The sequence below is a fragment of the Nicotiana tabacum genome, chromosome 11 (assembly GCF_000715075.1).
Source record: "Nicotiana tabacum cultivar K326 chromosome 11, ASM71507v2, whole genome shotgun sequence".
Classification (NCBI taxonomy): domain Eukaryota; kingdom Viridiplantae; phylum Streptophyta; class Magnoliopsida; order Solanales; family Solanaceae; genus Nicotiana; species Nicotiana tabacum.
Window position 1 is genome coordinate 30,182,105 of NC_134090.1, and position 20,946 is coordinate 30,203,050.

Sequence of the window (20,946 nt, forward strand, 5' to 3'; positions counted from 1 at the left end):
AGATCCCGTCTGCTAAATGTTCAATTTGCAAACCAAGACAAAGTTTTGTCTTTCCAAGATCTTTCATCTCAAATTCTTTCTTAAGATATTCAATTGCCTTTTGGAGCTCTTCTGGAGTTCCAACAAGATTTATGTCATCAATATAAACAGCAAGTATAACAAATTCTGATGCCATTTTCTTTATAAAAATATATGGACAAATAACATCATTTATGTAACCTTCTTTCAGCAAATATTCACTAAGGCGATTATACCATATGCGCTCAGATTGCTTTAAACCGTACAAAGGTCTTTGTAATCTGATTGAATACATTTCCTGAGATTTTGCTTCAGACATTTTAAATCCTTCAGGGATTTTCATATAAATTTCATTATCAAGTGAACTGTACAGATAAGCTGTAACTACATCCATTAGATGTATTTCAAGCTTTTCATGTAGTGCTAAACTGATGAGATATCGAAATGTTATGGCATCCATAACAGGTGAATATGTTTCATCAAAATCGACTTCAGGTCGTTGTGAGAATCCTTGTGCAACAAGGCGAGCTTTGTATCTTTCAACTTCATTTTTATCATTCCCTTTTCGCACAAAAACCCATTTATGACCAACTGGTTTTATACCAGCAGGTGTTTGGACTACTGGTCCAAAGACCTCTCTTTTAGCAAGTGACTTCAACTACGATTGAATTGCCTCTTGCCATTTTGGCCAATCAGACCTTTGTCGATATTCTCTGACAGATCGAGGTTCAAGATCCTCACTATCTTGCATAATATTAAGTGCAACATTATATGCAAAAATATTATCCACCACTATTTCAGATCGATTTAAATTAATCCCATCACCAATCGAACTTATTAAAAGTTACTCACTCACATGAGCTTCGGGTTCATTGATTTATTCAGGAATCTCAGAACTAATCAGATTTTGGGTCTCTTCAGGAGATCCCTTCATAGTATCGTTTTGATCATTTGTCGATTTTCTTTTTCGAGGATTTCGATCCTTAGAACCCAAAGTCCTACCATGCTTCAGGCGTGCTTTAGGTTCACTATCTCTCATGCTAGTAGATGGTCCTACTGGGACATCAATTCGGATAGGCACATTCTCTGTTGGTATATGTGACTTAGTTATCCTTTTCAAATCAGTAAATGCGTCTGGCATTTAATTTGCTATATTCTGTAAATGGATGATCTTCTGGACCTCCTAATTACATATAGGGGTACGGGGATCAAAGTGAGATAATGATGAAATTTTTCACACAATTTCTTTTTTGATTTCCTTTTTCTCTCCCCCTAATTGTGGAAAATTTGTTTCATCAAACCGACAATCTGCAAATCGAGCAGTAAATAAATCTCCTGTCAATGGTTCAAGATAGCGAATAATAGAGGGTGATTCAAACCCAACATATATTCCTATCCTTCTTTGTGGTCCCATCTTACTACATTGTGGTGGTGCTACTGGCACATATACAGCATATCCGAAAATTCGTAGATGGACAATATTTGGTTCATGACCAAAAACTAATTGTGACGGAGAATATTTATTATAATGTGTCGGTATGAGACGGATAAGTGATGTTGAATGCAAGATAGCATGGCCCCAAGCCGTAGTGGGCAATTTTGTTTTCATAAGTAGTGGTTTTGCTATCAATTCCAGGCATTTAATAAATGACTCTGCAAGGCCATTTTGAGTATGAACATAAGCTACAAGATGTTCAACTTTTATTCCAACGGATAGACAATAATCATCAAAAACTTGAGATGAGAATTCTCCAGCATTATCAAGGCAAATAGCCTTTATAGGATAATCTGGGAATTGTGCACTTAATCGAATTATTTGGGCTAATAGCTTTGCAAACGCCAGGTTGCGAGATGATAGTAGGCACACATGAGACCATCTTGAAGATGCATCTATTAGGACCATAAAATATCTAAACAATCCACTTGGTGGGTGAATAGGTCCACATATATCCCCATGTATACGCTCTAAAAAGGCAGGGGATTCAATATTAACCTTCATTAGTGATGGTCTAGTGATCATTTTTCCTTGATGACAAGCATCACAAGAAAATTCGTCATTTGTAAGAATCTTCAAGTTCTTTAATGGATGCCCACTCGAATTTTCAGTAATTCGTCTCATCATTATTGATCCGGGATGGCCCAAACGGCCATGCCAAAGCACAAAAGTATTTGAATCCGTAAACTTCTGGTTTACGATAGAGTGTGCTTCAATTGTACTAATTTTTGAATAGTATAAGCCAGAAGATAAAGTTGGTAACTTTTCTACAATGCATTTCTGTCCAGAAATATTCTTTGTAATACAAAGATATTCCCTGTTCATTTCATCTATTGTCTCAACATGATACCCATTTTGGCGGATATCTATAAAACTCAACAAGTTTCTTTGGGATTTGGAGGAGAACCATGCATTGTCTATAATAAGTTTTGTTCCCTTAGACATAAAAATTATGGCTCTTCCGGAGCCTTTAATCAAACTTATATTACCAGAAATTGTTGAAACATTTGGTTTTTCCTTATGCAAATAAGAAAAGTATTTCTGATCGTTGAATATGGCATGAGTTGTTCCACTATCAATAACACAAATATCTTCATGATTTGTCTTTGATCCAAACATAATTTGAGGGTTATCCATATTCTTCAAAATAACATAAATAAAATATATTATAGTAAACATCATTATCAAAGCATAACTTTTATTTATGTACAACAATTACATAACCATACTATCTATTACAAACAACAAAAATTAAAATATTTACATTTCTACAGATTCACTACCGATTACATGACTTGTTTCTCCTTCTGGGAGTGCAAAGTAATCAGCTACATCCAAATGCATGAAGTCTAAATTATCTTCAGAAATAAAATTTGCTTCAACATTTTTCTCTGTCTTCTTCAGGGAGGCTTGATAAAGCTCAACCAGGTGCTTTGGCGTACGACAGGTACGTGATCAATGCCCTTTTCCTCCACATCTATAGCATGCATTTTCTGCATTTGGCGCTTGCACCGCTTCATGCTTTTGTTCCTTCCTTTTCCACTGCTGGTGGTGAGGAGGCTTCTTTGGTGCATTATTATTACCATGATTGAGGTTTCTTCCCCGACCACGGCCATGACCATGACTGGGGCCACGACCTCTTCCACGTTTAGCTTGGTGGAAGTTCGTCTCATTCACTTTAGGGAATGGACAAGAACCAATAGGTCGGCTTTCATGATTTTTCATTAATAGCCCATTATGTTGCTCTGCTATAAGAAGATGTGAGATAAGTTTAGAATACTTTTTAAATCTCATCTCTCGATATTGCTGCTGCAGGAGCATATTCGAGGCATGAAAAGTGCTGAAAGTTTTCTCCAACATATCATGATCAGTAATATTATCACCACATAATTTCAATTGGGAAATAATTCTGAACATAGCAGAATTATACTCACTGATAGATTTAAAATCTTGTAGCCTTAGATGAGTCCAATCATAACGTGCCTGTGGAAGAACGACCATCTTCAGGTGGTCATATCTATCTTTCAAATTATTCCACAGTATGACTGGATCTTTAATAGTGAGATATTCCATTTTCAGGCCCTCATCAAGGTGATGGCGTAGGAATATCATTGCTTTGGCCCGGTCTTGGTTTGATGCCTGATTTTTATCCTTGATGGTGTCTGCCAGACCCATCGCATCAAGATGCATTTCAGCATCAAGCACCCAAGACATGTAGCTTTTGCCCGATATATCCAGGGCTGCAAATTCAAGTTTAGAAAGATTTGGCATTATTTAGGAAAAGAAAGTTCTTACCTCTAATACTTTCAAAGTATTTGCTCGAGATGTCAGAGTCTCGTGCTGATAACGTGTTATAAAATAAAGACTATAAAGTAAAGACAAGTATAGAGAGAAACTGATATATTATTCGAATTCAAACTGATGTACATAATGAACTGAAATCTCTTCTATTTATAGAAGAAATGAAGCTGTTGTGTAAGCTGCTACTATACCAGATATGGATAATCTTCTACTGAGAGCAATGTTTATCCATAACGGAGTACTGAAAGGATAAGCTTATTATACCCGATATGGATAATCTTCTACCGGGGGTAATGTTTATCCATAACTGGGTATTGAAAGGATAAGCTTATTATACCCGGTATGGACAATCTTCTACCGGGGGTAATGTTTATCCATAACTGAGTACTGAAAGGATAAGCTTATTATACCCGATATGGATAATTTTCTATCAGGGGTAATATTTATCCATAACCGGGTACCGAAGTAATAAACTTTTTCAGGAAACTTATTTCCAATAGAGTACTAAATAGATAAACATATTTACGGTGGAGTCTCATATGGATAAATTTCTTCAGGAAACTTATTTACAACAGAATATTAAATGAACATTCATAATATAATATATTTATAACAATGAAAAACTATTTCCATTTGTGAGAAGACAAATTATTACAACCGACACCTTGAGAGGCAAATGCCCCACATCGATAACACCACCTTCCAAAAACCTCTATTTCGTCCCCATTCTCGTCCACCCCGTGAAACTTCCTCCTTTCCCTCGTCTCACTCCACTCGTGCGTTGTTCACACTTGTAAACTTCATATTATGAATAGAAGGAGTCTAAAGTTTATATATTGTTATTGTTATTAAATTAATAAAAAAATACAATAATAATTATGTTTAGAGTCAAAGTTTTAACTAATTTTTTAATGTAAATTAAGTCTATGTAAAATCGATTGAATTCACGTGAACTCTAAATCCACCCCTAATTATAAAGTGTATTAATTCAGGTCGTTGACACAGTGTGTATATATAGTAAAAGACTTCAAAAATATAAGTCTATTAAATTCGACTTCATTTCTTTAAACGAATTGTGTGTATAGTCCACACTTATTGACTTACCATATCTTATTAAAAGAAAAAAGATTGACTTACCATATATATAAACCATGCAGAAAAGAAAACATATTAAACCCCATGTGATTGTGAATTACCTACGCATACCCAATCCACACCATGTTATAGTATTTTCACACAAAAAATCGTCCTCTTCAATTCAACTCAATGGCTTCTCATTTCTCCCTACCATTCCTCTCCTTCTTCCTCTTCGTCTCTCTAGTCTCTTCCTCCATTTCTCAGCCTCCTTCCCCTTCTCCTTCGCCATCTCCAAATATTCCTATTGAAATCCAAGGAGCTTGCAAAGCTTCACGCGACCCACCAACATGCGAAGCCTCAATATTAACAGACCCGTCAAATCTAACACCCGTTCAAATCATCCTCTCCGCATTGGCCGTCTCTTCTCAAAACCTGACGAATGCTCAATCAATGGTGAAAAACCTCCTCGACACCTCCGCCGGCAACGTGAACCTCACAGTCGCCGCGAAAAATTGTCTTCTCGGATTCAACTATTCGGCTTACAGGTACAATCTAACGGCTGCTGCGTTGCCACGTGGCGAAATCAAGGACGCTCGTGCATGGATGAGCGCTGCCTTAGGGTACCAAATAGGCTGTTCGTCTAATTTACTCAAAGTAAATGAGACAATTCAAGTGGCCGAAACGTTAGAGGTAATGAATACGTTAATTAATTTCACTACAAATGCGTTATGGATGACGGTGAGTTATGATATCCACGGGAATGATACCGGGTTATGGGGCCCACCCAAAACCGAGCGAGACGGGTTCTGGGAACCCGGGTCCGGGTCCGGGTTTGAGTTTAAAGGTGTTGTTCCGTCGGGTTTGAACCCGAATGTGACGGTTTGTAAAGAGGGTGTTTGTGACTATAAGATGGTGCAGGAGGCGGTGAATGCGACACCGGATAATTTGGGACCCTGGAAGTTTGTGATATGGATCAAAGCCGGGTTGTATGATGAGATAGTTCGGGTCCCGTTGGAGAAGAGGAATGTGGTATTTTTGGGTGATGGCATGGGTAAAACCGTCATTACGGGTTCGTTGAGTGTTGGCCTCGTGCCTGGAATGACGACTTATGAATCTGCCACCGTTGGTAAGTCAATTACAATTAATTTCAATTGCATTTTATCTCTTTTTCTTTGGTTGTTTAAAATGATAAGTTTTTAAAGATTTAAGTCGTGTACAATGAAAATGTAAATAAGATTATATTAGTAACGCAATTTAATAAATTATAATAGATAATTACTCTATTTTCCAATTTAACATATAACTATATAAGTAATGTGATGAAAAGTTAGCTTTAATTGAAGATCAACTTAATCTAATAGCGTAAAATATTTACACGGTAAGAAAGCACAAAACAAAACTCTTCTTATAATTTAGGACGGCCAGAATTATTAGAAGCAACCAAATTGAGTTGTAGTTTTTATTGTCTCTTTGTTATTGTCGTTCTATGTTGTTAAGTGATAAGCTTTGGCTAAAATATCACTTCCTGTCATCAATCATTGTTTTACATAATTTATAGTTTACTAAAAGAAATTTAAAACACAAAAGACTTTCTTTATAGAAATGTGGTTGCTCTTAATTTTTCAAAAATCAGAAACACCATACTTAGGAAGTGTATGGGTCCAAATTTGGTAACCATAACCATTACCGAGTAGGATGAGGAACGGGGTTATCATGATACACCGTCTGATGGTCGTCGTGGTGAAAGGTAACGGCTGAGGGCGGTCAATCGGTGCATAACATCCACGACAATGCAAATTTAGTGGGAGACAGTAAGAATATGCTTTTCGAATATTCTCTATGTTGTACTTTTTAGGATTTTTTGGGAGATTGTCCCTTATAAATAGGAAGGGTAAGTAAAGAAGAGAGGGAGAGAAGAAAAAAGACAAAAGAATACTTTGTAAAATAATCATCTGAAAGTGAATGCAAAAGCAGGCTTGTTCATCTGAGAAAGATCCTAAGATTCCCCAATCATTTCATACTTGTCCCTCTTACACCGATTGCATCTATTAAGATTCTATTATACATTTAAGTCTTCACATTTATGAGCATTTATTTGGTTTGAATATACTTGTTATATCGTCCATCTTGTTTACTCTTCCCACCATTTGATCTAAATTTTATTGTGCTTAACTAAGATCGACCTCATCATTATCGTTAGTTGATTTAATCAAAAAGGTTTGACATCTTTTGGTCAAACAATTTGGCGCCGTCTGTGGAGATTTCTTCAATTTAGATTTCATTTTCATCTAGATCATAGAAAGGGATAGTCACCTCATTCTAGCTTTGCACAAACTAACAATGGCAGAGAAAAGAGATGCAAGGCTAAAAGCAATAGTAGGTGCCACAACCAACATCCTGAACACCATCAACGAAGACAACAAGGAAGATAGCGAAAACGGGACACTAAACACCACACCCAGGGGAGACGATTCACCTCCCCCACACGAAAGCGTAACTGCTTCGCGCGAGAGGAGAGGCACAACCGGCAGTGAGAAGACTACTGGAAGAATGGCTAACAAGTACTCCGAACAACATACTTGATAAACCCGCCCAAAGGGATGACAGAGATATTGCGCGTGTAGATGTCACGACGATCGCTGGTGAGCGAGATGTCCCCCGAACAGGTAACACTCATATTGTTGTTGACGCAGGTAATGACACGCTCGCAGCCGTTTTAAAGAAAATGGAGGAAATGGAAAATGAGAATAAGGCACTCCGTGACCAGATGAAGGAACAATAAGAGAGGGTTGACAAAATACCAGGCGCCCCAAAGTTGTTGCCAGAACGAGACGTTGGTCAATTCATCGAGCAACCATACAATGAAGAAGTGGCCCCCTATGCCATTCCAAAGACCTTCAAAATGCCACCATACCTGAAGATATATGACGGTACTACCGATCTAGAAGATCATATCATCCACTACGTCGCAACCGTAAAAGGTAACGATCTTTCGAAAGAACAGGTACAATTGGCGCTACTAAAAAAGTTCGGCGAAACCCTAATAGGGGAAGCCCTGAACTGGTACTCCCAACTACCGGCACGTTCTCTAGCAATGTTCGAAGAAATGGCAGACAAGTTCGTCACCGCCCATGCAGGAGCCAAAAAGGCAGAAGCCAGTAACGACATATCTGTTAGGCAGATGCACATCGAGGGACTCATGAACTTCTTAGCTCGGTTCAAGAGGGTGAGAATGAGCTTGCCAAACGTGTCAGAAGGAATGGCGGTAGCAGCCTTCTAGAACGGACTAAACAGGAACGGTTCGAGAGCGACCAGAAAATTGTTAAGCAGGCTCATGAAATACCTTCCAACCACTTAGGAAGAAATCCATAACGCCTATTGCGCCGAGGTAAGAGCCGACGAGGACAACCTCAACGATCTGATCCAACGGTTGACGTCAGTTCAAACTGAAGCAGGGAAAGATCGTCGCAATGACGGTGGAAGAGATCAGTCTGGGCCCCATCTTGGCCGAGAAAGGCATCATCCTTATGTCAGGACATCTATCCTGCCTCCTCTGCGGCACACAGATGCTCATTCTCGACATGCAGCGCCACATCGACATGAGAAAGGTATGCCTCCGCTCCTATATGCTCACAGTTTTTGTGTCTCTTCTTCAGAAATAGTGTACACACTAGAGAACACTTGGTACAAAGGTACAATGGCCGCAAAAGATGAAATCCGACCCAAGCACTCGGAAATTGAACGCTCTCTGCGAATTCCACCAGGAAAGGGGTCACAAAGCCGAAGATTGCATAGGACTACGAAAGGAGGTAGTGAGAATGCTAAATTAGGGGCACCTGAAAGAATTGCTGAGCGATTGAGGACGGGCTAACTTTGCTCGCGGACGCGAACAACCCCAGGGACTTCCAAAACCACCTTCTCCCACTCGCACTATACAGATGGTCATCGGTGGGGGCGATGACACATCAACCAATCATGTAAAGTTCACCACCACACATAAACTCAAACGGTCGATCACTCATGAACGGTATGATGATCTCAAAGATAGTATCGTCTTCGATAAGTCAGATACCGATAGTTTGTCTTTCCCTCACTACGATGCTCTTGTTATCACTTTATGTATTGCAGATACTGATGTAAAAAGAATAATGGTAGATGACGGGAGCGGCGTGTGCATTATCCATCCTCGAGTCCTCGTACAGATGAGACTCGAAGATAAAATAATACCGCATTGCATAACACTAACTGGTTTTAATAATGTAATCGAGCGGACTTTTGGAGAAATATTGCTACTCGTCCTAGTCGGAGGAGTCACCTTGGAAACAACGTTTCACGTCATGGACCAAGATACAACCTATAATGCTATCATAGGGCGCCCGTGGATACACACCATGCGAGCAGTCCCGTCCAGTCTCTATCAAGTAATCAAGTTTCCTACTCCATGGGGGGTATTCAGCATCCGGGGCGAACAACGCACCGCACAGGAATGCTATCGCATCGCCCAGGATTGCGCCCACACCCAACAACTAAATGAGGCAAGTGCGGAAGCATAGCAATCAACAATGTCGGGAACCAAACTTATGTACGGACAGACATTATCAAGGACCCCGACATCGTGGAAGCATCCAAATCGACAATAGAGGATCTCGATCCAATCCTACTAGACGACAATGACAACACAAAAAAGGCTTATATCGGACACAACCTCTCGGAACCAGGTAAGTTTCATAAATTCTTAACTGACAATACCGATTTGTTTGCCTTCTCCCATGCAGATATGCCAGGTATCCCGAAAGACGTCGCCACGCACAAACTGAATGTTGAACCCCTCTACCCACCAGTGCGGCAAATAAGAAGGAAGTTCAACGCCACTATCAATGAAGCCGTCAGCGAAGAACTCGATAAGTTGCTCACAAATTGTTCCGTCCGACCGTCAAAATGTCCCTAGTGGGTCGCCAATGTGGTCATGGTAAAGAAGAAAAACGGAAAGTGGCAGATGTGTGTAGATTTCACAGACCTAAACAAGGCATGCCCAAAAGACTCATTTCCATTGCCACACATCGACCAGCTCATCGACGCAACAGAAGGACACGAGTTGTTAAGCTTCTTAGATGCCTACTCGGGTTACAACCAGATCCTCATGGAGGAAGAAGACCAGGAGAAAACCACTTTCATCACTCACCAAGGAACATACTGCTATAATGTCATGCCGCTCGGACTAAAGAATGTAGGGGCGACGTACTAGAGAATGGTCACCAAGATGTTTAAAGACCAACTCAGCAAAACAATGGAAGTCTACATCGATGACATGCTGGTTAAGTCGAAAAGGAAAGAAGATCATATTGATCATCTGAAGGAAGCCTTCGACATATTAAGGCAGTACGACATGAAACTAAACCCCGAAAAATGCGCCTTCGGCGTAATCTCGGGCAAATTCCTCGGTTTCCTAGTTTCGCAAAGAGGCATCGAGGTCAACCCAGATCAGATTAAGGCCATCGAAGGAAATATCGGAAATGTTAACCAACAAAAAACAGGTACAAAAACTGACAGGTCGGATAGCCTCCCTGTCGAGGTTCATCTCACGGCCGTCAGACAGGTGTCATAAAATTTTCAGTATGCTAAAAAAAGATAACGGGCTCCAGTGGAATTCGGAGTGTGTCGACGCCCTGGGAAAACTAAAAACCTACTTGTCCTCACCACCGTTTCTCGCCAAGGGAGATCCAGGCGAATGCCTCCTTGTCTACCTAGCCGTCTCCTAACTCGCGGTGAGCGCAGTTTTGGTCCGTGAAAACAAAGGTACGCAGTCTCTGATTTACTATATCAACAAAACTTTAGTTGACGCCGAAAAGAGGTATCTCCACCTTGAAAAATTGGCTCTAGCGTTGGTCGTAGCTTCACGTAAGCTCAGACCATATTTTCAATGTCACCCCATAAAGGTGGTGACGACTTTTCCTCTCAGGAGCATCCTGTACAAACCCGAGCTGTTGGGTAGATTGGCCAAATAGGCCATAGAATTGAGCGAGCACGATATAACATATCAACCGCAAACTGTGATAAAATCACAAGTACTCGCCGACTTCGTCACTGACTTCAGTGCGGAAATACTGTCTGAGGTCGAGCAAGAAGCGCTTAGCGCCTCTCCTAGACGACCCGACCTTTAGGTCCTCTACACCGACGACGCATCCAACGCGTCGGGATCTGGATTGGGACTTGTACTCGAAGTCCCAACGGGTGAAGTGATTTGCCAATCCATACGGTGCCCTGAAATGACTAACAATGAGGCCGAGTATGAAGCCGTAATTGCAGGAGTGAAATTGGCCCTCAAATATGGTACACGACGAGTCATCCTTCGCTGCGACTCGTAACTTATCGTAAAACCAAGTTACTGGGACTTTCCAAATCAAGGAGCAAAGGCTATAGAAATACTGTACCAAAATCCAGAAGCTTCTACCAGAATTCGATGAATGCCGACTCGACCAAATACCACAGGCGCAAAACATCGAAGCAGACGGTCTCGCCAAGCTGGCAGCAACAACTAAAAATATCACTAAGGAGAACGTGGTCACCCTCCTCCACTCATCAATAGACCAAGTGGAGGTACATTCTTTAAATTTAATTTGGGACTGGCGCAACCGCATCGTATCATATTTGCAGAAGGGAACACTCCCACAAGATAAAAAAGAAGCCAAAAAGCTTCGAATATAAGCGGCTACGTACAACCTCATAAACCACGACCTTTACAAAAGGATGTTCGGTGGTCCTTTGGCCAAATGCCTTGGACCAAATCAAACAAGGTGTGTGCTCGAAGAAGTACACGAGGGCCACTGCGGTGCCCATACAGGCAATCGGGCCCTCGTCAGATGTCTTATTCATGCAGGATACTACTGGCCCACTATGAAAAAGAGGTCGCAGATTACGTCAGGAAATATGAGCAATGTCAGAAATACGTCCCTATGATACACCGGGGGGTGAACTCCTGCACTCCGTCACTTCTCCATGGCCGTTTATAAAATGGGGGATGGATATCGTCGGACCCCTCCCAGCAGGGCGAGGTAAGATACACTTCCTTTTGGTTTTAATTGATTACTTTTCCAAATGGATGGAAATAGGTGTGTTTGCTCAAATACGCGAACAGGAAGTCATCGCGTTTGTCTTGAAAAACATCATATGCCGCTTCGACATCCCCAAAGAAATCAGTTGCGACAATGGACCTCAGTTCATCGGGAAAAAGACGACTGGGTTCCTCAAAAAATGGCACATCAAGCAGATACTCTCCACACCATATCACCCCGCCGGCAATGGTCAAGCAGAATCCTCCAACAAAACAATATTGAATATATTAAAGAAAAAGCTCGAGGACGCCAAAGGGCTATGGCCGGAACTGCTACCAGAGGTGTTATGGGCCTACCACACAATGCCAAAAACCAGCACAGGTGAAACACCGTATTCACTAGTCTACGGTACCGACGCAGTTATACCTATTGAGGTCGGAGAACCCAGCCTGAGGAACTCCAATGAGAGTGGACCAAGCAACGACGAAAATAGAATACAAGACCTGGACAAGGTAGAAGAACGAAGGGACATGGCTCACATAAAAATGATAGCCCAAAAACAACAAGCAGAAAGATGCTACAACAAGAAGGCCAAAGTACGACCACTCAGAGTCGGGGACTATGTCCTCAAGGCCAAAACACATGCAGCAAAATACCCAAATGAAGGAAAATTGGGAATAAACTGGGACGGGCCATATAAAATCACTGCAGCAGCAAGCAAAAGAGCATTCCAATTTGAAACAATGGAAGGAAAAATACTACAAAACAACTAGAATGTTGCCCATTTCAAATATTTCCACTTCTGAGAAATGACGCCACCCAAGTCGTACTCTTTTTTCCTCACCCGGGTTTTGTCCCAATCGGGTTTTCTCGGGGAGGTTTTTAACGAGGTGACGAGGGGGACGTCCCAATGTTTAAGGTATAATTCATCGCCCAGCCTGCCGATAACATCTCTAGGACGAGCAATGAAAGGACTAGATATAAGGATATTACTCCGATTAGATGTAAAAAAATCGCCATGTATCTCCAACGCATGAATGAAATTACTCCGATTAAATGTACGAAATCGACATGTATCTCCAACGCATGAATGAAATTACTCCAATGAATGTACGAAATCGACAAGTATCTCTAATGTACGAATGAAACAGGCATACGCGACACTCCAACAAATAAAATAAGACATGTTACCCTCCACCGTCCTTCGGCAAATACGACGGGTTAACATTTCGACGTTAAGTCGAAATAACACCCCACGGCTAAGGCCATCGCCATAGAAGAGTTTGATACCATTCGAACCACGATGGGTTAACATTTCGACATTAAGTCGAAATAACACCCCACGGCTAAGGCCATCATCATATAAATGAGTTTGACACCACTCGAACCATGACGGGTTAACATTTCGGCATTGTCGAAATAACACCCCACGGCTAAGGCCATCGCCATAGAAATGAGTTCGACACCACTCGAACCACGACGGGTTAACATTTCGATGTTGTTGAAGTAACACCCCACGGCTAAGGTCACCGCCATAGAAATGAGTTCGACACCACTCGAACTACGACGGGTTAATATTTTGACGTTAAGTCGAAATAACACCCCATGGCTAAGGCCATCGCCATAGAAATGAGTTCGACACCACTCGAACTATGATGGGTTAATATTTCGACATTAAGTCGAAATAACACCCCACGACTAAGGCCATCACCACAGAAATGAGTTTGACACCACTCGAACTACAACGGGTTAACATTTCGACGTTAAGTCGAAATAACACCCCCACGACTAAGGCTATTACTAAAGAAAAAGTTTGGCATAAGAGCAATATCGCTCAAAACGCAATAGGTAACATTTCGACAACTCGAAATAAGCACGACTATGACAAAGGGCATCGCCAAATAAACAAACACAACAAGAAAACAATTCAGAGGTACACAATAAAAAGTAATTGCTCCATTACGACTGTTATATTACAAAAGTTTTTTTTTACAAAGGGCTCAAGAACGCCCCCACGAAAATGGCAAAGCAAAATAAATACAACAAAGACCTATGCCACACCACCCCCCGTGGCATACTCTTCATTGTACCAAGAATCGGAGGCGAGCTTGTCCGCGTCGTCGAAATCGACATCATCTCCGCCAGGTGTGCCGGGGTCGTAACCACACACCTCTCGAGTGGCACGTGCTTTAATAAGCACCTCTCAGAGTTCGACCTCAGATATTTTTCCATCAGCGTGAAGAGACTTATACACTTCAAGCTGGGCTTCGGCATGAACCCATAGCTCGTATAAATCTCGATGCACGATAGGGTCGGCCGAAGCATGAGACGTAGAAGGTTGCGAATGTCGTCGTACGCCCTCCGCCTTCAAAGCAGCAACTTGTTCATTTAATGCGGACAATTCTGCCTCCAGATCTCGGATACGCCCCTCAAATCTCGCCACCTTAAGCGCAAATGCCTCCACTTCCTTGTCTTGTTGTGATCTGCAAACATGAAGGGTATCCTCTAGAGCCGCTACCTCAGAGACGGTAGTTGCCCTATCCCTTTCAGCACGAGCCAATCCACCAGCATTCACACTCAGTTTGCCTTTAAGGTCAACGACCTCCGCCACCTTCTCGTCAAGCTTGACGACTAAGTTGGCCACCTTCACCTAGAGGTCGGCATTCTCGGCCATAACTCCCTTATTCAGCTCAAGCTCATCTCCCTTGGCCCTGAGAGCCGCCTCAAGTTCACTGCAATAGGCAATGGCCTTTATGAGGTCCTCATCTCGCTCCCTCAGCTCTTCGACCTTCTGCGCCAATTGATTCTCCTTTTGTTTAAGCCCGTCACGGAACAACTGAAAGTCGTTGTACTGAGTAAAGAGATCAGCCAACGCACTATGCTTGGAGAGGTATTCCTGATATTTGGTGTTCACCTTCCCATAAATGGTCGTCCTCCGCCTATCTCTGCATTCACGCTCGATCTCCATGATGAGGGTCTAGTATGAAAAGCAAAGTCAAAACAAAGAATGGGCTAAGAATACAAAACAGAACCGAAAACAAAAGAAAATAACAAAGCATTTACCCGTAGAGCCATGCCGGAAATGCTCCGTGACAACTCTGCGTCGCTCATCGCCTTAAGTGTCGCACTCTCAAAAGCAGCGCACAAGGGGCAAACACCGACGTCTCCTACTCACTGGTCGACAACAAGTCGTAGTCTACAGGAACGACAATATGTCGATCAGAACCCTCCGTCTTTACTTCTACGCGAGTATGACGGCCCAAGAACTCTCGTAAATCTTCTGGGTTGACGTCCGAACCCGAACCTTCGCCCTCGCCATGTACGCCTCCTCCAACGGCAGACGATGCTCCATCTTCGGCAGAGCGCGCATATCCTCCTTGATATATTCTTTCGGTCCGGGGAGACCTTCCTGCCAAAATGGCATCCGCCATAAAAACAGGTACCAGTGCTGTCTCCGACGCGCCAGTTCTACTCTTTCTTGCATCAGTGGCAACTTTCTTCCCAAGTTCTACCTCCTTCTTTTTCTCGATGGAGATTCATCCCCATTGAAGGGCTCGTCCACAAGGTGATAGACTGGTCGGGAGGAGATCTCGTCCCGAACAACCATGTCACGGGAGGAGTCTCTAGCCTGTGCGGGCTAAGCACGGCCCCCTCGGACGGACTCGGCCAAGATAAATTGCATCCCTGCTGATGTGACGGCCTGGCGAAATGCATGGACTGGGGCCTTCTTTTTGGAAGCCCTACGACCTGTCATCACAAGGAGTCGTATCACTAAACGGCGACAAACAGCCAAAGGTTAAAATAGAGAAACATTTCCCAGACGGAACTTTCGGCCCAAAGCGTTTCATGAAAGCGGGCCAGTCTCGAGTTTCCACAGTGTGAGGTAATAAAGGGGCTACCTAGTCCTTGATACCAGCGATGGGACGAGGTGTACGCCTCACAACTGCATGGGAAAGTTACAAACATGTACAAAGTTGGAAAGAACAAAAGTAAACTACAAGTACCAACACCTACGGTTATGATTCCACCGTTCCTGGAATCCAGTGGGGTCCAACACCAGATGCTCGGTTCTAACAAATAAGTATTTATGCCAAAATCTGCGGCTTGCCGGTCGTTTGTTCCGACCACCAGCCCCCTAGTCCCACGGTGCCTCAGATACCATAGTTCCCTTGTGAAAACTCGGGGAAAACAAATGTAGAAGGTGATGAAGGCCAACTTCATACCCTGCCAACTCCGCGTACTTCGTCAATACCAAAAATATCTTCTATGTCGGAGAAAGTTGTGCCGGGCAGACCTCATAAAATCAACAGAATTTCTCCGTTAACGGAAGAAGAGGGAGGGAGTGGCCAATCACAAAGGGGTACATGTATGAGGCACAATAATCCGGTTCGTGGACATCTACAAAGTCCCTCCCGGCCGAAACCATCTCAATATGGGAGGGAATGTTATGTGTAGATCGAAGATCATCTATGTGAGCCTGGTAAGTCTCAGAAATCACCTGAGCAGGAGAAGGAACAGGCTCTTTAAGGAAATCATTCCGAGACATGGGGTTTCTCGGTAGTATCTCCTCCACGGTGGGAAGTTTGTCCCCTTCCTCTACCGCCACATCCTCACCGCCGGGGGGAGGTGCTATGGAAAGTGGGGTGGCGTCAGAAATCTCTTCGTGGGATCGATGTGTTCTAGGCATCTCGATGGCAGAGGGTATATTGATAAAACAAAGAACGATAAATGGAAGAAGGTGAAGAGAACAATCACGAAAATAGAGTTGAAGATACGAGAAGAGATGGCCAAAGAGGATAACATATACACTAGAAAGGAAATGATCGAAAGTTCTTGAAAGAACCAAACCTTCATCTATTTATAAGATTTGGATGGCGCCAGAATCGAAGCGAAAGGCTGCCAGTGGCACCAAAATCGAAGCGACAAGCCAATCGGTCTCTACCTCGGGAAGACGCACAATGATGACGCACGTGAGAGTGATGTCATTTCCCGATATGCTACACTATCCGGAATACCGTAAATTGCGTCGTTCTTTCGTTATTGATCAAATCGTTATGATCTAACCGCCAAATTTCTCCGCAGGTATGGGCGACGTCCGCTTATCAAGGACGCACAGGGCCGCGACCTCAACAAGCGGAGGGACTAACTGTATGGGTCCAAATTTGGCCACCACGACCATTACCGAGTAGGATGAGGAACGAGGTTATCATGATGCACCGTCTGATGGTCGTTGTGGTGAAAAGTAATGGCTGAGGGCGGTCAGTTGGTGCATAACGTCCACGACAATGTAAATTTAGTGGGAGACAGTAAGAATATGCTTTTCGAATATTCTCTATGTTGTACTTTTTAGGGGTTTTTGGGAGATTGTCACTTATAAATAGGAAGGGTAAGTAAAGAAGAGAGGGAGGGAAGAAAAAAGACAAAAGAATACTTTGTAAAAGAATCATCCGAGAGTGAACGCAAAAGCAGTCTTGTTCATCTGAGAAAGATCCTAAGATTCCCCAATCATCTCATACTTGTCCCTCCTACTCCGATTGCATTTATTAAGATTCTATTATATATTTAAGTTTTCACATTTATGAGCATTTATTTGGTTTGAATATATTTGTTATATCGTTCATCTTGTTTACTCTTCGCACCATTTGATCTATATTTTATTGTGCTTAACTAAGATTGACCTCATCATTATCGTTAGTTGATTTAATCAAAAGGGTTTAATCAAAAGGGTTGACATCTTTTGGTCAAACAGGAAGATGCTATAATATCAAGAAACGATTTAAGTTGTACCATTAAACAAATATTTATACTACAATGTAAGTTGACCTTTCATAGAAGATTGCTTTCCTTTTTTAAGAATTGCCAATTAATGTTTGTAAGAATTTACTTATCTTTTAAGTGAGTTATTGGTGTAATCTTTTTTATAATTTCACTGCATAGAGTATGTACTCAAAAAGAAAATAGTATGATCACCTTCTAATTTTATTAGATACAGTACCTCCGCAACATTTTATTAGATACAGTACCTCTAGTCATTTATTTAGTGAAGGTACTAAACTTGCTCCAAACTAAATATTGGGGTATTATCACTTTTAGCCCGCGCCAGAAACTATTTATATTTGGTAGCCTAAATAGTGTATAAAATTTGTATAATTTTTGTATATAACATACATAATGTGTGTGTGTATATACACACAGAGACATACACACACAAAAAAAATATACAAAAAAATATATACATTTTTTCGACTACTATTTTGAGAGCGGCTATACAGTGTCATTTTGAGTTCCGAACTAAAAGCACCACTTAGTTTTAAAATCATTGTATATTTTATATAGTGACATGATTGCTATTTTTTTCTTCTCAAAGTCATGAAGTATTACACAAATGACTCCTCTGAGTATATATTATCCTTGTCAGATCTCACTTGTCGAATTATACTGGTATGTTTTTGTTGTTGGTTGAGTTCTTCTGACGAGCATTTTCTAAAACAGGAGTAAGTGGAGATGGATTCATGGCCAGTGGTCTAACAATCCAAAACACAGCAGGTATTGGTGCTGGACAAGCAGTAGCCTTTCGATCCGATAGCGATCTTTCCATAATCCAATACTGCGAGTTCCTCGGCAATCAAGACACTCTCTACACCCAATCTTTACGCCAATACTACAAATCCTGTCGCGTTCAAGGTAGCGTAGACTTCATTTTTGGTAACGCAGCTGCAATTTTCCAGGACTGTGACATTCTAGTCGCGCCCCGATTACTCAATCCTGAGAAGGGTGAGAAAAATGCAGTAACAGCACACGGTAGATTAGACCCCGGACAATCAACTGGATATGTGTTCCAAAATTGTTCAATTAATGGAACTGAAGAGTACATGACATTGTACCATAGTAATCCTAAAGTGCATAAAACTTTTCTTGGAAGGCCATGGAAAGAGTACTCGAGAACGGTATTTATAAATAGTAATTTGGATGTTTTGATTAATTCTGAAGGATGGATGCCTTGGAATGGCGAGTTTGCTTTGGCTACACTTTACTATGGTGAGTTTAATAATAGTGGTGCTGGGGCTAATATAACAGGGCGAGTGACATGGAGTAATCAAATTCCAGCTGAACGTGTTAATTCTTACTCAATTGAGAATTTTATTCAAGGTGATAAGTGGATTCCTCCATCTTCTTGTTAACAAAGATATCAACTACTCTTCTCTAAAGATTGGACATGTATACTAGAGATTTATCAAACTTATTGAATACCGAAATTATTTTTAGTATGAGCTCAAAGTGAATTTATGGTACGAACTTCCAAAAAATCACTGTTTGCCGATGTATAAATTTATCAAACGTATTGAATTATGAAAATATTAAGTTGGAAGATCTTCGCCTGATTCGAATCACCCTGAATGAAAAGTGGACAAATTAGGTGCAAAAAATGGGCGATTATTATGCAATATAAGTGTAGGCAATTAAAATTTTATTAAAGTTAAATCCATAAGAAATTTGGATTTAATCTCTAATTAAATATATTTTGGCCCAAAAAAATATTATGGGCTAATGTATATTGACTTAATTATTCAAATCTAATTAAATTGATTTAAATAAAGGTCCAATATTATTGGGCTAGCCCATTTAATTGTGCTACAAATGATGAGCCCACCCCATTAGGCCCAAAATATCATCTTCTTAGAGGCCCAGTTTGGTGCCACATGTCAAATGGCATGGCCGACAAGTCAAACGAAAAAGCCAATAGGATTATGCCACATGTCAAAATGACAAGGCATACCAAGTCACATTAAATGGCCAATGAAACCGCCCACGTGTGCAAGCGACATGTTCTGGCCAATCAAATGCGGTCATGTCACACTTCAATTTGATTGGTCGGAAAGAATTTATTCTTATCACAACTTCTCCCTTTCACAACTATAAATAGGGGTCTTCATAACCCAGAAAAGACACCAGAAGTTATAACAAGAAGCAAGAAAGAGCTCGTGGATCAAAGGTCACAATTCTCTGCAAACTGCAAGTGTTCAAGCATTCAAGCACTTCAACACAAATTTCAAGTATTCAAGATCAAGAACAAAGTCAAATTAAATACAAGGCGTTCAAGATCAAGGCTACTTGTTTGTGATACAATTCGTGGCAACAATCAAAGTGTTCACGATGGATAAATCAAATTCAAATTCAAGATCAAGCTCAAAGGCCCTTGAATTTATACTAGAAAAGTAAAATCAGAGGAATCATAGAGATTGTACACTCAAATATTCGAAATAAAATACTACGATTGTTGCAATATTTTTTGGTCTTGATTTCATTTTCTAGACGCAATCAATAAATTTATTGTTCAATAAATCAAGCATCAACCTTCTTATTTTCTTTCCTTGGCACATGCTGAATAGTCACATCACTGAGCCACCCCATTAATTTTTTAGTGTAATCATGATATGAGTGTAGTTCAGGCTTCTTAACCTCGTAATTTCCTAAAAGCTGATTAACTACTAACTGGGAGTCACCAAAGACTTGCAATTGCAATTGCTTCATATTAACGACCATTTCAAGCCCAAGTATTAATGCTTGATACTCAGCAACATTGTTGGAACAGAGTTGTGTCAAGGTGAAGGAGTAGGGCAAGACTTCACCTTGGGAAGTGACAAATACTACACCAGCACCAGCTCCTCCCCGATGCGCATCACCATCAAAGTACATCTTCCATGGAGGTTGAACTTTAATGACCATTGCGTCCTCATCAGGTATTTCGTCAGTTAGCTCCCAATCATCATGTATTGGATGATCTGCCAAGAAGTTTGCCAACGCTTGTTCTTTTACAGCATTTTGAGGGATGTACACAATCTTGAATTGCTGAAATTAGAGGTACCATCTCGCTAGTCGATCACTAAGAATAGGTTTTGACATCACGAACTTGATGGGATTTGCTTTAGAAACAAGACGGACAACATGAGCTTGAAAGTAGTGCTTCAACTTTTGAATTGAGAAGACTAGCACCAAACACAA

At 41.3% G+C, this 20,946-nt stretch overlaps 1 protein-coding gene across 1 annotated transcript; it reads left to right on the forward strand.

The window, feature by feature from the left end:
* Positions 1-4,974: 4,974 nt before the first annotated feature.
* On the forward strand, positions 4,975-19,182 carry LOC107771062 (putative pectinesterase/pectinesterase inhibitor 51). The gene is made up of 2 exons (XM_016590387.2): positions 4,975-6,017; positions 18,436-19,182. Exons 1-2 carry the CDS (start codon positions 5,081-5,083, stop codon positions 19,122-19,124), a joined length of 1,626 nt encoding a protein of 541 aa, XP_016445873.1. The 5' UTR covers positions 4,975-5,080; the 3' UTR covers positions 19,125-19,182.
* Positions 19,183-20,946: the final 1,764 nt, after the last annotated feature.